A 19,894-nucleotide genomic window follows, 5' to 3' on the forward strand; every position below is an offset into this window, starting at 1 on the left:
TTAATATGATAAATCAGTATTCAGTAATCAGAAATAAATACCACAAAATTATATGCTAGTTGCTATGACCATAAATTTATTTTGTTTATTTCTTCTGATTTATTTTCAAAATTTTGCTTCTTTGATAATAACCAGTCATTTCATTTCATACTTTATTGCAATATTTATTATAATAGTAACAAACCCAGTCTTCAAAATAAGAACTACCATACTATAAAGGGCTATTGGTAATTCGACGTATTCCCGTTAAGAGGTGATATATTATTTTGACTATTTTGACCCCTATATGCATGATGCAAAAGTGAACCATTTTTGTATTATTAAGTTCCACAAAGTGGTTGTGCGAGGCAGAAAATGTCTTAAAAATCGCGCTGTTATTCATTTTCGGACATCAAGGTGATGCGAGTGAAACTTCGAATTTTGACGAGATGCCCGAAGGTGAAATTCAGCAGCCGGGATTAATCTAAAAAAAAGCCGGGAACAATTCCTCGGAGCATTCCCCATGAAAAATTCTCAGTTTCAATTTAAAATCATGTTCATTGTGGTAGTTAGTAATCCCATCTTGATCGAATATGGATTCGTCGGTCCAGGGGATTTTTTTCAAAAACGACGCGTTTCCTTTATTCGTATTAAGAACGAGTCTATAAAAACAACTCTCCCTTCAGGGTCCTCTTCGTAAATAACATGCGCAGGAGTATAATGATAAGGATCCTATATTATGCACTGTAGACCACGCTTTCCATCATGTTACAGAGTCGTGCCGGGACGGTGGTGTTTAATTTTATTATAAGGAAATTAAAACTGAGTTAGCAATTATTTTTTAATATTTTAGTCTGAAGTTTTATTTATATACAACGCTTATAATGCCTGTGATATTGATGGAAAAAATTAGCTTCTATAAACATTCCTTCATACATTCATTTCTCGTCCACGTCAAAAATAATTCAGAGTATGCTATAGCATTGGAGGGTTCTATTAAAATTCTTATATTTTTTGGACCAGGGTTTCGGCTGGTACACGCAGAACACTTCACCAAGTTTCATGAATAACTAATGTTAGTTATAGTTAATTTTACAGAGGTGGCAAAAAAAAATAATGTATCGTATCATACTTTTATTTTTTGATATTATTCAATATGGATAATAAAGAATACAAAATAAACACATAAAAAGATTTGTACAATATTAGAACAGAAACTTCATTGTTCAATAAAAAAGGGCAAGACCATACCAAACTATATTTACAGAATAAATGTCCAGCACTGGTAATTGAAGGAAAACCCTAAATTAATATGGCAACAGCATAACAAAGTCATTAGTTTACAACTATTTAGCAAAAATGAGTCGATCTTTAGCTACATGAGAAAATATTTCTCAATTAAATACAAAAAACAGGTCTCAGTTTTTAATAAGACCTAAAATACCTATATCTTTTAAATCATCTCTCTTTTCTAATATAAGACCTTTTTCATTTGCCAAATGTAGAACTGATAATAAAGCGAGTGGAACACTTAATGATTCTCTCATGTTAGTTGATAACTTATTTGGTAGCCGTGAATATATGGAACAAAATGTAGTCTTTGAAACATCTTCTTTTTCTCCTTCAGGTGTTTCTTCTGTTAGCATTTTCCAAGTGCAATGCTTTAATTGCTTCATGTCAACTTTTTTCGCACGCATAGCATAAGGTATGAAGATCTTCGCAACCTGTTACAGAGATTAGATTGTTAAATAATGATTTGTGAAAATTAAGTATTTTATGTCAGCATATACATATAATAAAATTATAACAACTCGACATATCTTACGAATTAATATAAGAGAAAAATTTGTTATTTCAGTATTCTTACACACCTTAGTTGGTGGTTCTAACATATCCCCAATCTCCTCCGATTCCATAGCTTTAACTTGATCATGTAATTCTCCAGCTGCTGTAGCATCTTCGTTACCCCATTCCTCGCCATCCTGATGATTTAAAAATATTTTCTACTTAATTCAAGTTAATCTTGGTTGAATGTCAAATTTTATTTTGTATTATTTTAAAATTTCTGAATTGCTTTTGTAAGCTATTATCGCATTATCTAATATACAAATAAAAAGTCTCGGATTACTGTTTAATTTGTATTGTTGATTAACATTTAAGCGTAAGTAATAAACATTAAATAAATTTTAAATATTTTAAATACCGGCACATGGTTAGGACAATAGGACGCATCGTTCTCATTGTTGTAATCGTAATCTTTAGTTTCTTCTACAGTGACGGGTTCAGTATTACGTTTGCTCAACTCTGCATCTTTATCGCGCATCATCAATACATTGCGTCGTAGAAACAGTTTACGAAAATGTGACTCATCTAGTCCTCTGAAAAATAAAGATATGATATAGGAAAAATATTTTTATTATTTATAATGATGCAATCACTATTTTACTTTAATTTTTAATGAACTACCGTCAAAGCGCTGTTGCAATTCTGTTACGGCTTCAGAGTAATAAAAAACTTTGTTACCTATCAATTGGTGTTTTAAAATTAGCTTCATTCCAAGTATGTCCAGTAGCTAGGGTCTTTCTGCTGATCATGATTTTTGTAGGTTGAGTTGGCTCATAGTCGGGAACATTCGTTGTACGCGCATCAAACGCAAGTCCACACCCCATAAAATCTAATTGCCTTTTCGTTCGCGCTGGCTTCTTGCCTTCGACAGTCAGTCTACCTGCCATTGACTGCGTTCTTTCAGACATTTTTGACGCTGTAAATTTAACATGTATTTAATATAATGCCCTATTAATAAATAATTACGATATCAGGGATAATTATAGCCATCAAATATATATATATATGTATATGTCGTAGAATAATGAAATAAACTATATATGATTGTCAATTATTAATAATTGTCAGCACCTCTGTTGTTCTTGAGACGCCAGTGCGAAGGCCCGGCCCAGGCGGCGACGATGGCGGTGCTGTAGGAGTACTCGAGGCGCGAGTGGTGCGGCGCGCTGGGCCGCATGTCGGCGAGGCGCGCGAGCGGCGCGGGGGCGATGCGCGCCACGAAGGCCGCCACGGCCACGTCCGCCTCTTCCTCGCTCTCGATGCCGCCCAGGGGCTCGTCATCTATTCAAATATCTACTGATTCATTTCACGCGTTCCTAACCGTAAAAAATATTTTTCAACTTTGAAGTAGAAACACAGAGTTGCTTCACTTTAATTAAGCCAAAAAATTATAAAATAATAATCTACCTAAGGTTATGTCGAAAGTTGACCAAATTAGATCATTGATACACATCAGACAATCACAAAGTCGACTTTTTAATGGAATCTGATGGTGGATTTTATTTTAGCTAAACAGCTACCAAAAATGAATGTTTAAAGAAGAATTGAAGGACCCTTTTGTTACACTTTATGTATATTGCTGTATGTTTATTTTTTATTATATCATAATGCATGCAAATTAAAAATATATTAAGATTACATTTGATAAAACCAATTATGTAAAAGTTATATACCTATAGATTCTATTTATAATTTATGATCAATAAATAAATATTTAGATTTTAAACACATACCATGTAAGTCATTATGAATTTCATCCAGTGGTATAGGCTCCACTTCTGCATTTACATCAAAAGCGAGAGCTTGTTGAGACAGATTCAATCTGTTGTCTTCTACCCAATTTGTAATGCGATTGTCCCTGCAACATATTCAAAAGTTACAAAAGGGAACAAATAGTCACAAAATGATTGAAAAATGGTTGGCTTTATTATGTAGACAAAAAGTGTGCAATGGTATTACAATTACAATGGTTGTCAATCATTATAAATATCCAATTAGCTAACCTGTGTTCTGATTTGTATGGTGAGTGATCCAGTGTAAATACAGGCACAATGAACACCATGCTTGTTGATATCATAATAGATTTATAGTTCTTAAGGTTTATCCATTATTATTTATTAAAGTGTCAGTTTATATGAGCAAAATTACTACAATAATTCTATTTGAACTATATGATAGGTTAACTATTTGCATTAACTGCTTTCCTTTTAAGTATTTAAAAAAATTTTATCTCATATTTATCACTTACGTATCTTCGGTTTCTGGATCCCAATTGTTAATAGAGAAACTAGAAAAGGGCTCACAGAGCTGATCATTTTCTTGAAAAGCTGGGAGCAGCTTCAATGCTATTGTTGTTCGCTCTTTCAAGTCTATGCCTGCTGGTATATTCTCTTTTATTGGCTCTAAGAAACGATCATCTGTCCTAAAATAAATTCAGTTTTGTTAATAGGAATAATAATTTTTGCCATTTATTTTAAATATATTTTTTTGGCATTTTATGGGAACCCTAATTTAACTTCCTGTGATAGTAACTACCTATTATAGCAATGGTAGTATTGCAATAACCTATTAAGTTTATGTATATTAGATGCATAGGCAGAATTGTTAAATTGTTTAGCCTTTTAGCTTATTAGCAAAAATGTATTTATAGAATTTATTATATAAGGTTGAAAGCTTGTTTTAATTATAAAATACTAGGATATAAATATGCCACCTCTGAGCAGTTGTTCTCTTATTTTAAAATATAAGTTTACCAACAAACTGCTTCTCTGCTGGTTGGATTTTAAACTTTTGACAGAATTGAATTCAGGCTTCCACAACATTTTTTCCATCATTCTCCAGAGTGAAGACTTTATACCATCTAAACTCAAGATATTATTGCTAAGTTTCACAATTTCTATACACTGCACCATCTTGTATGTTTTATATTGAAATTTATTATTTTTTTAAGTATTAATAAAACAATGAAATTACCTTAAAATTAATGCTAATGTTTTGTCATGAATAGGCAGTGTTGCATTAAAGGCTCTGTTTGATGATGTAACATCACCTGTTGTAGCTGCAAGCCGCTCGAAGAATGGATCTATAAAATTAAAAATAAATATAGTCAATTTTTTTTTTTTTTAAAGTAGTTTTTTTGTTAGGAGTGTAAGGACTACAAGCGTATCTTGGGTTGGTATCACTCATTTCTTAGATATTCTACTGCTAATGTCAATACTTTAGCAATATCTTTGGAAGGTGGTTAAGGTGCATATCAGCCTATTTTATATGGGAAAGTGTTTGTACTTGCATGTGAAAACTTTGAGTGTACCAGTAAAAAAAAATGTAAATATTATCAACTCACCTACACAGTCATTGGCCTCAAAGTCTCCATTAAACACTTCAGGATTAGAAGCTATTGCACCTTTAGATCTTTTCTTTTTCTTTTTAGGTGCAGCCGTTTCTCCATCTGCTGGGTTTTCATCTTGGGTACCAATATCATCATCTTTTTTACCCCTTTTAGTCTAATAAGCAGTTTCAATAAATAGGTGAAGGAAAAATAAATTAAAAAAAATATTGTACAAAGAATTTAATATTTATATAAATAGTTAAGTGGAAATATTGCTTCATCATACAAAATGTAGTTTAACTAACCTGAGCAGCCTTGCTCAATCCACCAGCCATCTTAAGAACATCATAGTGCACAGCATCTACCCTAAATGAGTAGATTCTAGCTGATGCATCTACCACTGTAGATGCGGTTTGGAGATTGTCCATTCGGGTATCATGCCGCCGTAACATAGAAGTCATAAAGTCAATGAGCTGTAGATTCCATGCATTGTCCTTATTTATTTTCTGCAAAATAGACACTTATCAGAGTTTAGACATAAGAAAAATCCTATATCCTATTTTTTGAATATTTTCTGAGGATAAAATACTAAATTTAAATGGACTCTCATAAACACTTTTGAATTATCAGGAGAATCAAAATAAATCAAGTAAATAATTCTATTAGAAATGTGCATTGTTTATTTACTATTATATTTGTATATTGGACTAGAAATTTAAAAATACTAATTAGTATTTCCAGTTACAATCATATTTATGCAATTTTATTGATATTGTCTAACATCTCAATATAATTTTATTTTGATTTGAGGCTTTAATAATGAAATTAGGACAGTTGAATACTTTTTCTATTTAAACTAACATTTTCCGCATAAAGTTTTAAGCATCCCTGGAAATGCTCTTTCTGTGGAGAAGATGACATTGTGTCCCTGCCTCTACGCGGGGAAGCAAGAGGTGTTGGAGTAGCCACCGCTCGTTCTGAAGCCACCAGGGAAGACCTCTCGGCTTCGTCATCATTTCGCTCCTTGAAAACATTAAATGTTAATAGCATGAGTTTCGGAATGTATGACAATGATTTACTTTCGTAATTTGTTATTAAATAATGTATACCTCATCTTTTAATTTTGTTATGCGAGTTTGTGGAATTAAACTCCTTCTTCGTATTGAACTATTTCCACTGCCGCCAACACTTAATCTTGACAAACTAGCAGGTGTTGATGTAATTGGATTTTCAACCATCATTGCACATAAGTATACAACACCGTAAATTAACTCAATACAATGCACATTAACAATAACTTAAAAATACAATTAACGTATATTAATTTAGGAAATCAGTAAACGTTTAATGTTTATAAAATTAAAAACTCAACGGACAGATCCAACCTTTACAGATTAAAAAATTACATGGCTATAGAATCAATCAAAAATGTAGATAAAAATATATTAAGTTCTAATTATATTACAAAGCTGATTTTGTTAGCGCTTCCCTTACCAAAATACAGTATAAAGATTAATGAGGAATTAAAAAATAAAACAAATTATGCTTATTCAAATAGTTTTATTCTGTTAAAATTTAAGCTTCTAGTACACATTGGGCCAGAGTATTCGGCCTGTTGGGCTAAATAATTAGATCACAATAGCAATGAGAGTACTATTTACAAGTTTACGTATACTTATAAATTATAATTCAATCAAAATTGTCCGTTTGATAAGGACTATTATTATAATGAATGACTGTAAAGAAAGTTTCCAAGCATAATTAATCGGACATCAAAAATAATAAAAAAATATGATACTAACAGAACTAAATTATCAAAAAATATCTGATTTTTGTTGAGGCTTTACAACTTAAATAATTATATTTACAATTCATATTTATGTAAAAAAATAGTTTATATATAATATAGTAAAAATATGGGATAAGGGCAGGAGGATGATGATGATAATAGAAAATATATTTTGTGTTCGCATACATAAATAAAATTTAGTGGTTATAAATAATATAATGTATTCGATTATAATTATAATCACTACCATTAAATATGTAATATTAAGAATGAGTTTTAAATATTTGTACAATATTTTCATTTTTATTTGGATTATTGGAATTTATAATAATTGTATGTGGAATCATTTTAATAAATTTATATCTTTATTTTTATTTACAAACTGTGAAGTATTTTTTATTGATGTTCATAATATATATGTTAAAAAGGCAAGTATAACTCAATATATTTATAATATTACAAGTCATATGCCATGTACAGAGCCCCGTATTGCTTCGAAAGTTTATTTTTTATCTATATCCTCAGCTGTTTGTAAACGCCCCGCTTGTTGCCAACTTCCCGTCAGTCATTTTATTCGCTGGCTGTTAGTTTACGGTCGACAATATCCTTAAAAATCTTCGTCATCGGAAGTTAATTTCTAAAGTGACATTATGAGTTCTGGTATGCCTGAATTGGGCTCCAAGATAAGCCTAATATCGAAAGCAGATATTCGTTACGAAGGCCGACTCTTCACCGTCGATCCTCAGGAATGTACCATCGCTTTAGCTAGCGGTAAGTTGACAAATGGATGCTTGTTGTCCTGTAATGTATTATTTTCTATCAAAACCTTCCGTTATGTTATTGTAATTTATTGGAATCTATAGAAATATATAATTTTCAATCGAATTATTACAAAATTTCATGAACCAAATAGTCTAGTTTCCCTCCTAATGTTCAAACCGCTTATATTGTTTAAAGTCTTGAAATAGTTTAATTAACTTTTTATAATTATGTAAAATACTGTTCAATGATATGCTTTTTAAGATAATTATCTGCTTTACCACATTGTTTTGATACTACCCTCACTTTAAAATCTTGCTGAACCATTGTGACCGCGGTTTCACATTGATGACGTTGATAACGATTTGTTCTTGTAAACAATAAGTTTAGCGTTAGAGGATTCCAATTTGATTTTAACAATTACACCTATCACACAAATGTAATTGTAGAAATAATAATATAACAAAAACTTTGGTTTGAGCTTGTTATGCATTATTAATAACATATGCTTAAATCTCAACAAATAGTAGAACTAATATCTTTAAATTGTTTAAGATTTGTAGAATCTTTGTATAAATATGAATATATTTTATAATATATAAATTATGAGCATCATACTTATTTAGATTTATGGTTATCATGTAGGTAAATATTTTAGAAAAAAAGCTTGTCATCAAATTTCTGCTTTCACATTTTTAAACTGATTAATAAAGTGTTAATTCTTCATTTCAGTGCGATCATTTGGTACTGAGGATCGAGAGACCCAATACCCAGTGGCACCGCAAAGTCAAGTCTACGACTACATCTTATTCCGTGGATCAGATATAAAGGATATTAGAGTTCTGAACAATGTGCCTTCATTGCCAAATGATCCAGCCATTGTGCAGATGTCTGTACCACCGTCCCTTGGGACCGGTGGACAGGGGCAGTATACAGGGCAGTACAACCACCCTGTCGTTGGACAGACGCAATATCCTCAATATCACCCCATGGCTGGCTTTCCTGGGAGTGTTCACCCTCAGCTCAGCAAGACCAGTGAGTTATCCCCACAAACCTCCGTGGATTTGACACCACAACCTCAACCTGTTAATGCACCAATTGGATCAGGAGTGGTGCATCACAATCAAGTGAAAGACCAAGGTTTTCATTAGATAATTTCGCTTCAGCTTCCTAAAATGCTATGCTTGCGATTTTCCTAGCACATTCACCTTACTTATTTTCATCATCATCCATTATGTTAGATATATTTTTATTATACATATATTTTCTCTAAATGCTTGAATTTCAAATTAATTCTGGAGAAGGTGATAAATTTCTGTTTCTAACATTCAAATTAGGCAGAACTTAACAAAATTAAGTAACTTTTGTTTTTATATCCTCAAAGATGTCACTTTGTTGAAATGGCTGAAAATAATAATTTTGTCTTTTTTTCCAATAATAATTAATAATAAATAATTCTAGCTATCTAATAAACATGCATAAAATAACCAATCAAAATCGCAATCTGCATTTCCCTTGGTCTGTTACTTGCAAAAAAAGGATATCAAAGTATTACTTATACATAGTATTTTTTGCTTTTTTTTATATTTATAAAGGCTAGAAGCTAGGCTAGGAAGGCTGGCTAAGAAGATCAACAGAAGACTATAAAATGAGTTTTTATGAATGAATTTTTTATTGGCCTTCTGTGTTTAATATTCTCTTTATAGGCTGTTTTCAAATTATAGCACTATATTCATCATACATTTATCATGTAATATGTATTTTTTTAAAGTAAAATTTTGTTATTTATTTTGTAGATGGTATCAGTATATTTTGCTTATAAGGTGCTTTACCTTAGCACAAAAATACGACAATATGCTTATGCTGTTATGATGCTATGGCTATGGTGAGGTTTATATTCCTTCAAAAAAAACTAATCATAATATTTATTAATTACAGGTTCGATGTTAGATCTTATTGGAGGTGGTTCTCAACAAAGTGCTTCTCGATCTGGTACTCCAGCTGCCGTGGGACATAGGAAGAGCCCTACAGCTGATCAAGGCACTCAGGTAACATAACTAAGGGTCCTTTACTAATAATCTTAAGAAAGTGGTAGTAGAAAAAGGAAATAATAACAAATTTATTTATCTGTTGATATTATGTATCAGACATGTAAAATTTAATACAACATTTAACACACACAAAATTATTGCAACAACAATATTTTTACTATAATAATGTATAGAGGCTTAAATGTTAATAAAATATATATTTACATATATATATATATCTATATTAAAATATAAATATACTATGATTTTAAATAACTTTTCAAATTCATAATTACAAAACACGCAACTCCTATTCTATCATGTAACAAAAATATCTTAGGCTGGCTCTTTGGCACCTATTTGTTGAAATTGGCTAATATAATATAGGTAGGCAGACAGAAAAATGGACCACCTGATGGTAAGTGGTGACTACCACCCATTGACATTGGTGCTGTAAAAAATATGAATAATTCCAAGCTTGTTCCTGTAGTTACACCAGCTCACTTACTCTTCAAACCAGAACACAATAATACTAAGTATTGCTGTTTTGTGGTTGAATACCTCCTGACAGGCTTGCACAAAGCAAAGACTACCAACGATTACGACTACTAGACCAAACCTAACCACATTGCACAGTGTTAGATACTGGTATTATCCAGATTTCTTCATTTACTGAACACTTTACATTGTTAGCAGGCGGGCTCTGGAGCTAGTGGTTCGGGCCAGCGTGACAGCCGACGCACGAGCACCAGCGGTGGCCCTTCCGCCAAGCCGACTGGCCAGCGCCCGCGACCTCTCTCTCGCACACGCCAGCGACAGCCTAGCGGATCGCAGCCTCCACAGATGCACAATCACCAGCCTGGTGAGCATGTTGAAAGTAAGATGCACTTATGTTGTTATATGTCACCCATGTGTATGAAAAGAAAAAAGTTAAGGTAAGAGTTAAGTAGTTGCATGGTCACACTTTTTTTTTCGTAGTAGACCAAAAAAATAGTTTTAGATGTTTGGTTTTAAAGAAAAAATACTTTTTTTTTGTATTGTGTTTTGTTTTTTTTCTTTTCTTACATAATTTTAATATTTTTTATCAATGAAATTAATGAATTGAAATTGTTTGCACAGGTTACAAGTGTTCATGAGGTTTTACGTGAACATTACTATTTCTTTTATGAATTATTATTATTATAAAAACTTAAATATAATTATATAAATTGTATTGACTAATAAATATAAATATTCCTTCAGTGCAAAATTACAACCGTGGTGGATGGAGGGGAAGGTCACGTGGACGTGGCCGTGGCTTCGTGCCTCGTAACAAAAACACGCTCAAATTTGACAATGACTATGATTTTGAGCAAGCTAATACTGAGTTTGAAGAACTCCGCAGCCAGCTGGCAAAGGCTAAGATCTCGGATGCTGATGTTAAAGTTGAAGTAAGAGACTTAGAAGATTTAAAAGAGAAAATGGTACAATATAAAATTTCCCAAATATTTTAGATATACATATTTATTTAACATTCATGATCAGCATTTTAATATTATGCTTCTATTATAATATGATACTTATTTGTGGTAAATTTTTATGCTAAATTTCAACAGTAATTAATATTCGTTGATCTTAAAGGGTGAAGTGGACAAGAAGGATGATTCTGGTAATGAAACTGGAGCTGGTGAACCCGAGTTAGAAGAAGACAATCTTGCATTTACTGGCTATGATAAAAAGAAGAGCTTCTTTGATAATATTTCCTGTGAGGCTGTGGAAAGGTGAGTAAAGTAGTAATACCTACCTAAAATAAAACCTAGTTTTTTAACCTAGGTTAATTTAATTGTTATCATCATAATTATTTATCATGTTATACAGACTTTTTATTTGCTTAGGATTAAACTAACTAAGGTCATTAACAGTATAGGAATTTATCGTATCTCTAGGTCAAAGGGTCGCAGCCAGCGAACGGACTGGAGAACGGAGCGTAAGCTGAACTCTGAGACGTTCGGCGTAGCGTCGGCGCGTCGCGGAGCTTGGCGCCCGCGGGCCACCTGGCGCCACCCGCCGCACAACCCGCACCCGCACCCGCACGCGCACCCACACGCGCACCCGCACCATCCGTGAGTTCATGGCTTATGGAGAACTACTTATTTGTATCAATGCATTTAGCCTACAAACCAGTAGTACAGTAAATAAATACTTAAAAAGTATTACTTACACAATATTATAGAAGAATTATTATATTTGTATTATAACATATTTTATCATGAAATAATAGAATTGAAATAACATTTATGGAATTCTTAAGGTAAAATATATTTTTTTAATTTAATGTATGCTGTTTTTCTGCTTGCATATTTTTTCAACTCCTAAATAATAAATAAATGCTTGAGAACAGTAACCATAACTCAGAGGATAGTATGTCTTACTTCCCCAGCTGGAGGCCGATGCGAGGCGGGCGCGGTCGACTCAACCACAACAACAGTGGCAACATGAATAACAACCACCACAACCAACACAATCAACATAACCAACAACGCCGCAACAACGCGCCCGCTGCCTCTGCATCCGTACAGCCATCGTCGCAACAAGCCTCCGCTGCAGGTACATACTCAACTTATATAATAAAGATAAATGTGTCTAGTTATTTTTAAAGCCATATTTGCTATGAAAAAAATCTTTATAATTACTAATAAACTTGATAGAAGTTTAATTTTGTGTTTGACAGGGTAAAGCCTCTTTGACTTGAAACAAAATATTAAATGATTATATTTAGTTATTTGATTTCATGACATAATATTATAAGGTTACATACAGAAGGCAAGCTAAATAATAATAATAAATATAAATGAATTTGACAGAATTTTATTCTTTTTCAGCGAAGTAGGGGTCAAATGACGTGAAGAGTATACTGAATCTTAATTTATTATCGCGAGGACTAATCACAAATGGATAAGTAACGGAAAAGTGTATGTTGGTGATTGAAGTGTGTAATTATGTAATCGATTTAAATATGTAAAGGGAGCTGTAATACGGGAAGACATAACAAGGTTAGGAATTAAGTGATGGACATTGCTATGGTGTGATAGTGTTGTATCCAATATAAGGAAGGTGTTAGAAATGATTTCCCGTAAGCATGCGACAGAACAAATCGTCTTCGTCCAGGCGCTTATGGCTAGCGCGGTGTAAGTATATGAATAGGTGAGCCACACATTCAGTCAATGGGCTGTATTGACCTCTCGAATCTTGTCACAAGTCGACCGATACGATATTAGGCTAAATTCTGTGATGTGAGGTTTCAATATCATTTATTGTAATTGTTGCCTTTTGTAAAGAATATAGAGCCGTGCATTGTATAATTGAAATCTTTATTTATAATATGCCCAAAAAATCTTTATATTTTTTTTGTCCTAGCTTCTCACCTATTACGCGCATTTGTGCCTATTAAGAATTGTAACGAGAGTTAGATTATAAATGTGTTTTTATTTTTTCCAAAGTGTCATTGCATTTTTAATTTTTTTTGTAAGCAATGACGCAATGGTCAGTGTTACAGCAGTCCTACTAGATTATAGTAAAAATGAGCTTATAGAAATACCCTTGAGTGCGTTTGATCCTTTCTGCTGGACAGGTTTTCTTATGAATGTAGAAAAATTTATTAGTGTTTACTAAAGTACTTGAGGTGTTTCGGCTCAAATTAAAAATCCTTGCAATGATTCGATGTGATTTATTGACTGTCATTTTTTATTGTTAGTTTTAGAGTAAATGAAATGTGATAGTAGGACTGCTGGCATGATCCTGTGGCAGTCTCACTGGAGTGTAGTTTGTGATAGTAGGTGAAGATTTGTTAATGTTGAACTGAATTGTGATCTGCCACGAGGATTACAGCCAGATTGAGCTGCAGTGATTCAAAGTGTTTTATCACACAAATTTTATGATAATATTTGTTTAAATAAGGACTCCTTTGTTTCTCATATCAAATTGCGATCATTATATTGTAAATTTTAAAGTCGATTGGCTAAAGTTCCGTTTTGTGCGGATTATCGAAATAAATTTTTTGACAAAATGCAATATATTTGTAAATCTGTAACTCAAAAACTGTACCTGGTGATTGTATTAATACGGAAATATACATTTACTACAAATCTTCCATATGGCTATTTGATTAAAACATCTTTATATTTTCAAATTCTTTTTATTGCAAATTAAAACTCAAGCTTGTACCGAGTGTACTTAGCGATAGTTTTAAATAACAAAAGTACAAAATGTTTATAAAACATATAAAAAATTCTCAAAACAACGGGTTACCATAATCGTGTTTTACCAATACACAAGTAAAACAGATTGTAACAATTACCTAAGTACAAAAGTGTTTTATAAGGATCATACTACCCAAACAAAATAAGTCTGGGGCATCTTTTGGTACAATGATACATCAATAAAGCTATTTATAATTAAAGTCACTTACTTAACTTGTGTTGCTAAGTATCAATTTTAATAGAATTATCTTAAAATTTCGTATAGGAAAAGAAACATACTGAACTAGATAAGTAGAGAATTTATATTAGTAAAGTCTGGTTTTTCAAAACATTCACGATGCCGTCAACACGTATAAATGCGTACCATGTCATACATTCGTAACTCTTAATAATTCAGTGTTATTCATTACTCAAATACATGCTCTAAATAACTATAATATGATAAGAAATTCCAATAATTACATACATGAGTGAGAGTCAATACAAGACCTTAGGACCTAATTTATATTACAATTTATAAAACACTTTAAAAAATATAAATACCGTTCTTAAAACTACTATTACGAGAAGAAAATATGTACACAACCGTATATTACGTTTAGTATATAATGCATAAAGCCTATCACCCACAAGTTCTGATAAAAACGGTACTAAACAAAGACATAACTTTTTTACCAGGTAACGTAACGCCATTTTTTTTTTATTTAGAATTTAGCAAATTGGATTATTTTAATAGCTTATAAGCATCTTATAAAAGCAATTACCGCTCCTTCCTTTAAAAGTAATTAAGAACCGTGAGCTTGTTTTTAAAGCTATTGATGTAATTAATAAGTCTTTAATTTTATTGGTTTTTCTAAATAAATAAAATAAATAAATATTGGACAACATCACATACAAGACAACATAGAAAACTAATGTACTTTTTCTACATTGACTCGGCCGGGAATCGAACCCGGGAGCTCGGAGTGGCGTACCCATAAAAACCGGTGTACACTACTCGACCACGAAGGTCGGTTTTTTTTGGTTTTTGTAATACACATATCACATAATTTGAAGTTTAAAATAATCACTTAACTGAGTATATAGGTTTTATGTATTACAATTAATGCTAGTATTATTAGCTGTACTTATTGTAAACATCTTGAGCCTTATATAAAGAGACTTTGATTTTAATTTAATACAGGATTACACAACAATGGTATACATACATATTTGTGCATATTTCATTTTATTTTATTAGTACTTTAAAAAGTGCTTAGGGTAATTTTCACACATCTTGCACGGTAGTCGGTAAGTTACGAGGTCCCATATGTGACACCTGTGTTCTTAAGTGAACAATATTTATTTAATTCCCATTAGTTTGGCATAGAAAGAAATAAATATTACATTATTATTTAAACAAAGTTTATAAAGTTAGTTTCGTGACTTGTCAATTGGAGGTCAAAGCAAGACAAAACTATTCACCACGATTTAAATTGTCATAATTATGATTCAAACATTTCTATATAGAATAGGTATTATTATCTACAAGCAACATTCTCAAAGTGATCATTATTATTTTTTAATTAAACTATTTGTAAAAATACTAGAGTAAAAATTAAATAAAAATATGTGTACATATAGGTACGTGGCACTAAATCAGATATTGAAAATTAAAAAACATATTGTGTAAAAAAAATTAACCACGCCATTCCCTTGCCGGTTGACCGTTTTCTACTATCCAAACAGACCCGCTCTGAGCCTTCATCAAGACCTCGATCAACGTTCTCCCAATATGCTCCGGGCTGGAAAAGTCAAAATAATTAACATACATCAAACATAATCCACAGATTAAAAAGAACATCGCTGTAAAAATATATATACAAGTATTTTAAAATATATGCGACAACTTATATCATTCATGAAAGCATAAAACATTGAAAACAAGAGCGCAACCAACTCGGTGCTCACTTTCTCGTGACAAAAGTGTATAATAATCACGTCACATTGCTCTACAATTTCACCTTGAACTCTCTACCCAAAGAAGTTTCTCTTCGTGTAATATGTCTCTAACATTTAATGGAAATCTTAGAAAAATTACATTTCGTTTTATACATAATTTCTTTATTATTTTTTTTATTGTAAGGCATTACCTCTGAGCCTTGCAGTTGGCGTTGTCTCGCTGCCAAGCGGCTTCGTATTCAGAGGACATCAGTTGCTTGCGGATCTCTTTTACAAGTCCTGTATCTGTCAAGCCCGGGCATAAGGCTATGCTCCGAACACCAGTCAAGTTCACATGGTATTGGTCCTGCGTTATGAAAAAATATATTTAACACAAATTTAAAAGTAACTAACTCATAGACGAATTTACTACTGTTTACTATTTGATATATACAATGAATGAATAAATGCATTAAATGACACACTTTTGGGTCAATAAATAATTTGAAAATATAAAAAAATAACACTGGAAGACAATTTAAATGCTCCATTCGCATTAGTACCTAAATTATCGATTGTGATGCTGCCTGGAAATAAAAACAAGCTGGCATTCGATTCTTACATCTACAACATACTATTTAAAATAATACTAACGATTTTTGTTGACAATTTAGTCAAAACATTTTGATTGCCAAAAGCTTGCACGAAAGAAGACTTTTACAATGGGTATAAAAATCTCCATACTATTCCACCTGAAACTTACCCCATACGATCTTGTAAGACCAACAACAGCATAGTTAGTAGCGGTGTATATTGGAGTTGAGACTTGAGGTCTGACGAAAGCAGTCGACGCTGTATTAATAATCGTACCGCCCTGACCTCCGCGATCTTTACCCATGAACCGGTAAGCAAGAAGAGTACCGCGAATGACTCCGTTCTAAAATACATATAATTTTTAAGTAACAACAAAAACCTCAAGTACAATGTATTATATATAGCTCAGAAATTGATTGAATATTAGTAATAACGAACCAAATTAACGTCGACTTCCAATTCCCAAAATCTATCATTCATAACTCCAGCATTGTTGATCACTATATCCAGTCGATTAAACACCTTTATGGTCATTTCAAATGCCTCTGTAAAATAAATTAGGATTAAACAAAGTTGTCCCCAGTAGAAAAAATATTTTAAAACGTCGATACAATATTTTCACATCACAAATAAAAATGTTTTTTTTTCAAAAACAAATCTGACCTTCGTATTGTGGATAATCAGTAACGTCACATTGACAAAATAAAACGTTTTTCCGACCATACTTCACGCCCAACTCATCGGCCACCTGTTCTCCGATTTCAGAATCAATATCACACAGCGACACCTGAAAAATAAATATTGTATACATATTGTGTACAATGTTTTTCGGCTGCGGTAATAATTTATGAAAACATATTTAAGTAAGCATATAATTTATTTCACATCCCATATAAATAATTTTAAAATAGTAAAAACCTTTGAAAGAAAGTGAAAATTAGTATCGTCAAATATCCCTTTATATTTAATTCACATTTTACCGTTTCTATAATATCTTTATATATAGTCTCATATTATCAATAATCAACTCACTGCCCATATAAGTAATTGTATATTTCAATCAATTACTTTATATTTTGAATAACTCAGAATCAACAATTTATCATTTATTAAAGTTTACTTTACCTTTATCATGAATCAGCGAGGGCATAAAAGATTTACATTTATAAATGACGATGGCCAAATTCGGTTTGCAATTACAATTTTGTGCAAGTTTGTTCGGTTAAAAAGCTCTTTGGTGTTAAATTGAATCGTCGTGTCTGCTTTAATATTAAAAACATCCATTTATACATTGACAATAGGGTAAAATAAATTGTTCATGAATAATAATGAATTTCAGAATACTCCGTTTATTTGTTAATAGAATCAATTATATTACTTTCAAACAATTTCAATTAAGGATATATTTCTTTTACAAGCGTTTCATTGTCATTCATTGTCATCAGCTTTATTTAAAGAGTTCACTATGATTTTTTACGACAGTTTTTCAAAAATGGAATCTTATTTTAAATTTGGACATAAAAGTCTGTAAATATCCCACTGCAGGGCAAAAGTTTCCATCTTCACTAGAAGTATATTGCTAACTCGTTAACGTTGTTCCAATGAATTTGATTTCGGTGTAGAGTGTAGACATAATAAATACAAATAGAAGGCACACTACAAGGCACTTGAAAACTCATCGTTGGTTGGCCGGATGGCCGGGTTTGATTTTTATTATGTACTAAAATTTTTTTTTTAATCTTTTGTAATGAAAATAGAAACGATGAAAAATGACATCTTTATAACACTTAGTAGGAAGAGTAATAAATATTTAAAATATTTTAATGTACTTCAATCATTGTAGTATACGGTTACGTTTTTGTCGAAACTCTTTGTTTAAATAGGTTTCTATAATAACCACAATCATATATTTTAATGAAAAACTAATCATTAAAGAAAAGAATAATATTATACCAATAAGATATGAACAACAAATAAAGAGAAATATATACTTTAAAATGTAATTCGATTATTTAATAAGCCTTCGATTCATCGTCTTTTTGGACATAAACATTTTAAAAAAGGGTCCATTCTTAATTCCTAGACTATTATCTTTTATATTTTAATAAAAAATATATGAATTTAACTTCGACAATTAAGTAATCAAATATTTAAATTTTAAGCACAATAATGACATCGTTTTTAACGGGTTTTATAGGTTATCGCAAAGCGCAAAGGCTTAAAAAATTTAAGCCATTTTTTTTTTGAGAATGCAATTTGAATGTACTATTTAGCTTTTTTTATCTAAGGCTAATAATATTAACTTGGTTAATCATTTATATACGCACCCGCCTTTTAAAATGGTTACACATACGAGTTTAATGAAATGTTTATATTTTACATATATTTTAAATTCTCTTTTAGTTGTGAACACATTGTAAATATAACGCCTATTGTTTTTTTTTTTATTTTAAAGTATCGCTTTAAAATAAGTAGATATTTTCCGTTTCGTATTGAATTGATTACTTAGGTACCTACTTATGTATTTAACGAATAACAAAAAATCCCTTACCTACTTTCATAATACACAATAATAATTCCAATATACATAGATATATCACGGATAACATGTGAGTGGAGACTAAAACTTTTGATTTCGACACAACAACAAAAATCTATAAAAATATATTCATTAAAGAATATATATAATAATTCATAAGACTAATGTGATAATAATTAAATATTACCTACTAATCAAGGAAGATATATACAGAAAAATTAATGAACAGTAATATCTAAAAACCTTTTAATTTTCTTTAACATGAAAATCTACTAATTGAAAAGGTATGTACAGATTATAATCAATACTTTAAACTGTAATACTTCATAAAAATAAGTAAACATAAACGAAACGAATCAACGACCGAGGCGCGGCAAAAATCAATACAAATAATAGCTGCCTGTGAAGACACTTGACATCTTTTCTTACATACTTTACGTTTAGGTATTTTACGCACATATGAATTATTTACGACTCAAACAGTCAGTTTGGCTTCTTTCCAGCCCAGTTTAACCTTTTACCTTGAACTTAAGATTAGTAATGCACCATGAACGGCTTCCGTTTACTTAACCGCCGACTCACCTTAGCTCCTTGTTTCAGTAATTCCTCGCTATAAGCGAGTCCGATACCTGCCGCGGCGCCTGTTATTAAAGCAACTTTGCCTTTTAACTCCATTTCGAATTTTTTCTATTTTAAGAGGACTGCGCCCGAATGCGGCAACCACTACGCTCAATGTGGGTGTGCTTCGATCGCGACGGAATCTCGGGCTAAAAGGGGAGGTTAGGGGGGTGTACTCCCGGGCCTCCCCTATTCCCCTCCTGTAGTAAATATACGCACGATTGCACGCCACTCTCGCTATCCTACGTCGATTCA

General features: G+C 31.8%; 3 protein-coding genes across 8 annotated transcripts; 1 reads left to right on the top strand and 2 right to left on the bottom strand.

Annotated features, from left to right (window-relative positions):
- Positions 1-1,102: 1,102 nt before the first annotated feature.
- On the bottom strand, positions 1,103-6,548 carry LOC113395613 (condensin complex subunit 2). The gene is made up of 12 exons (XM_026633251.2): positions 6,262-6,548; positions 6,014-6,175; positions 5,458-5,658; positions 5,168-5,327; positions 4,798-4,906; positions 4,073-4,246; positions 3,558-3,682; positions 2,896-3,105; positions 2,503-2,740; positions 2,183-2,357; positions 1,851-1,961; positions 1,103-1,703 (listed from the first exon to the last, which is right to left on the bottom strand). Exons 1-12 carry the CDS (start codon positions 6,391-6,393, stop codon positions 1,398-1,400), a joined length of 2,103 nt encoding a protein of 700 aa, XP_026489036.2. The 5' UTR covers positions 6,394-6,548; the 3' UTR covers positions 1,103-1,397.
- A 918-nt stretch (positions 6,549-7,466) lies between these two features.
- Tral (trailer hitch) lies at positions 7,467-13,859 on the top strand. Of its 6 annotated transcripts, none has more exons than XM_064217349.1 (9): positions 7,467-7,712; positions 8,433-8,840; positions 9,639-9,748; positions 10,424-10,607; positions 10,973-11,193; positions 11,351-11,490; positions 11,656-11,832; positions 12,132-12,316; positions 12,592-13,859. In XM_064217349.1, the coding sequence occupies exons 1-9, from the start codon at positions 7,592-7,594 to the stop codon at positions 12,597-12,599; spliced, it is 1,554 nt and encodes a 517-aa protein (XP_064073419.1). In that variant the 5' UTR covers positions 7,467-7,591; the 3' UTR covers positions 12,600-13,859. The 6 variants fall into 6 exon arrangements, with proteins under 6 accessions (XP_064073419.1, XP_064073422.1, XP_064073421.1 ...); XM_064217352.1 differs by having other exon boundaries at positions 10,973-11,160; XM_064217351.1 differs by having other exon boundaries at positions 10,424-10,592.
- Positions 13,860-15,553: 1,694 nt separating this feature from the next.
- LOC113395563 (15-hydroxyprostaglandin dehydrogenase [NAD(+)]-like) lies at positions 15,554-19,876 on the bottom strand. Its single transcript, XM_026633179.2, has 6 exons — positions 19,604-19,876; positions 17,146-17,269; positions 16,921-17,027; positions 16,652-16,825; positions 16,101-16,255; positions 15,554-15,752 (listed from the first exon to the last, which is right to left on the bottom strand). The coding sequence occupies exons 1-6, from the start codon at positions 19,694-19,696 to the stop codon at positions 15,647-15,649; spliced, it is 759 nt and encodes a 252-aa protein (XP_026488964.1). The 5' UTR covers positions 19,697-19,876; the 3' UTR covers positions 15,554-15,646.
- Between the last annotated feature and the right edge of the window lie 18 nt (positions 19,877-19,894).

Source organism: Vanessa tameamea, chromosome 16 (genome assembly GCF_037043105.1).
Source record: "Vanessa tameamea isolate UH-Manoa-2023 chromosome 16, ilVanTame1 primary haplotype, whole genome shotgun sequence".
NCBI lineage: Eukaryota > Metazoa > Arthropoda > Insecta > Lepidoptera > Nymphalidae > Vanessa > Vanessa tameamea.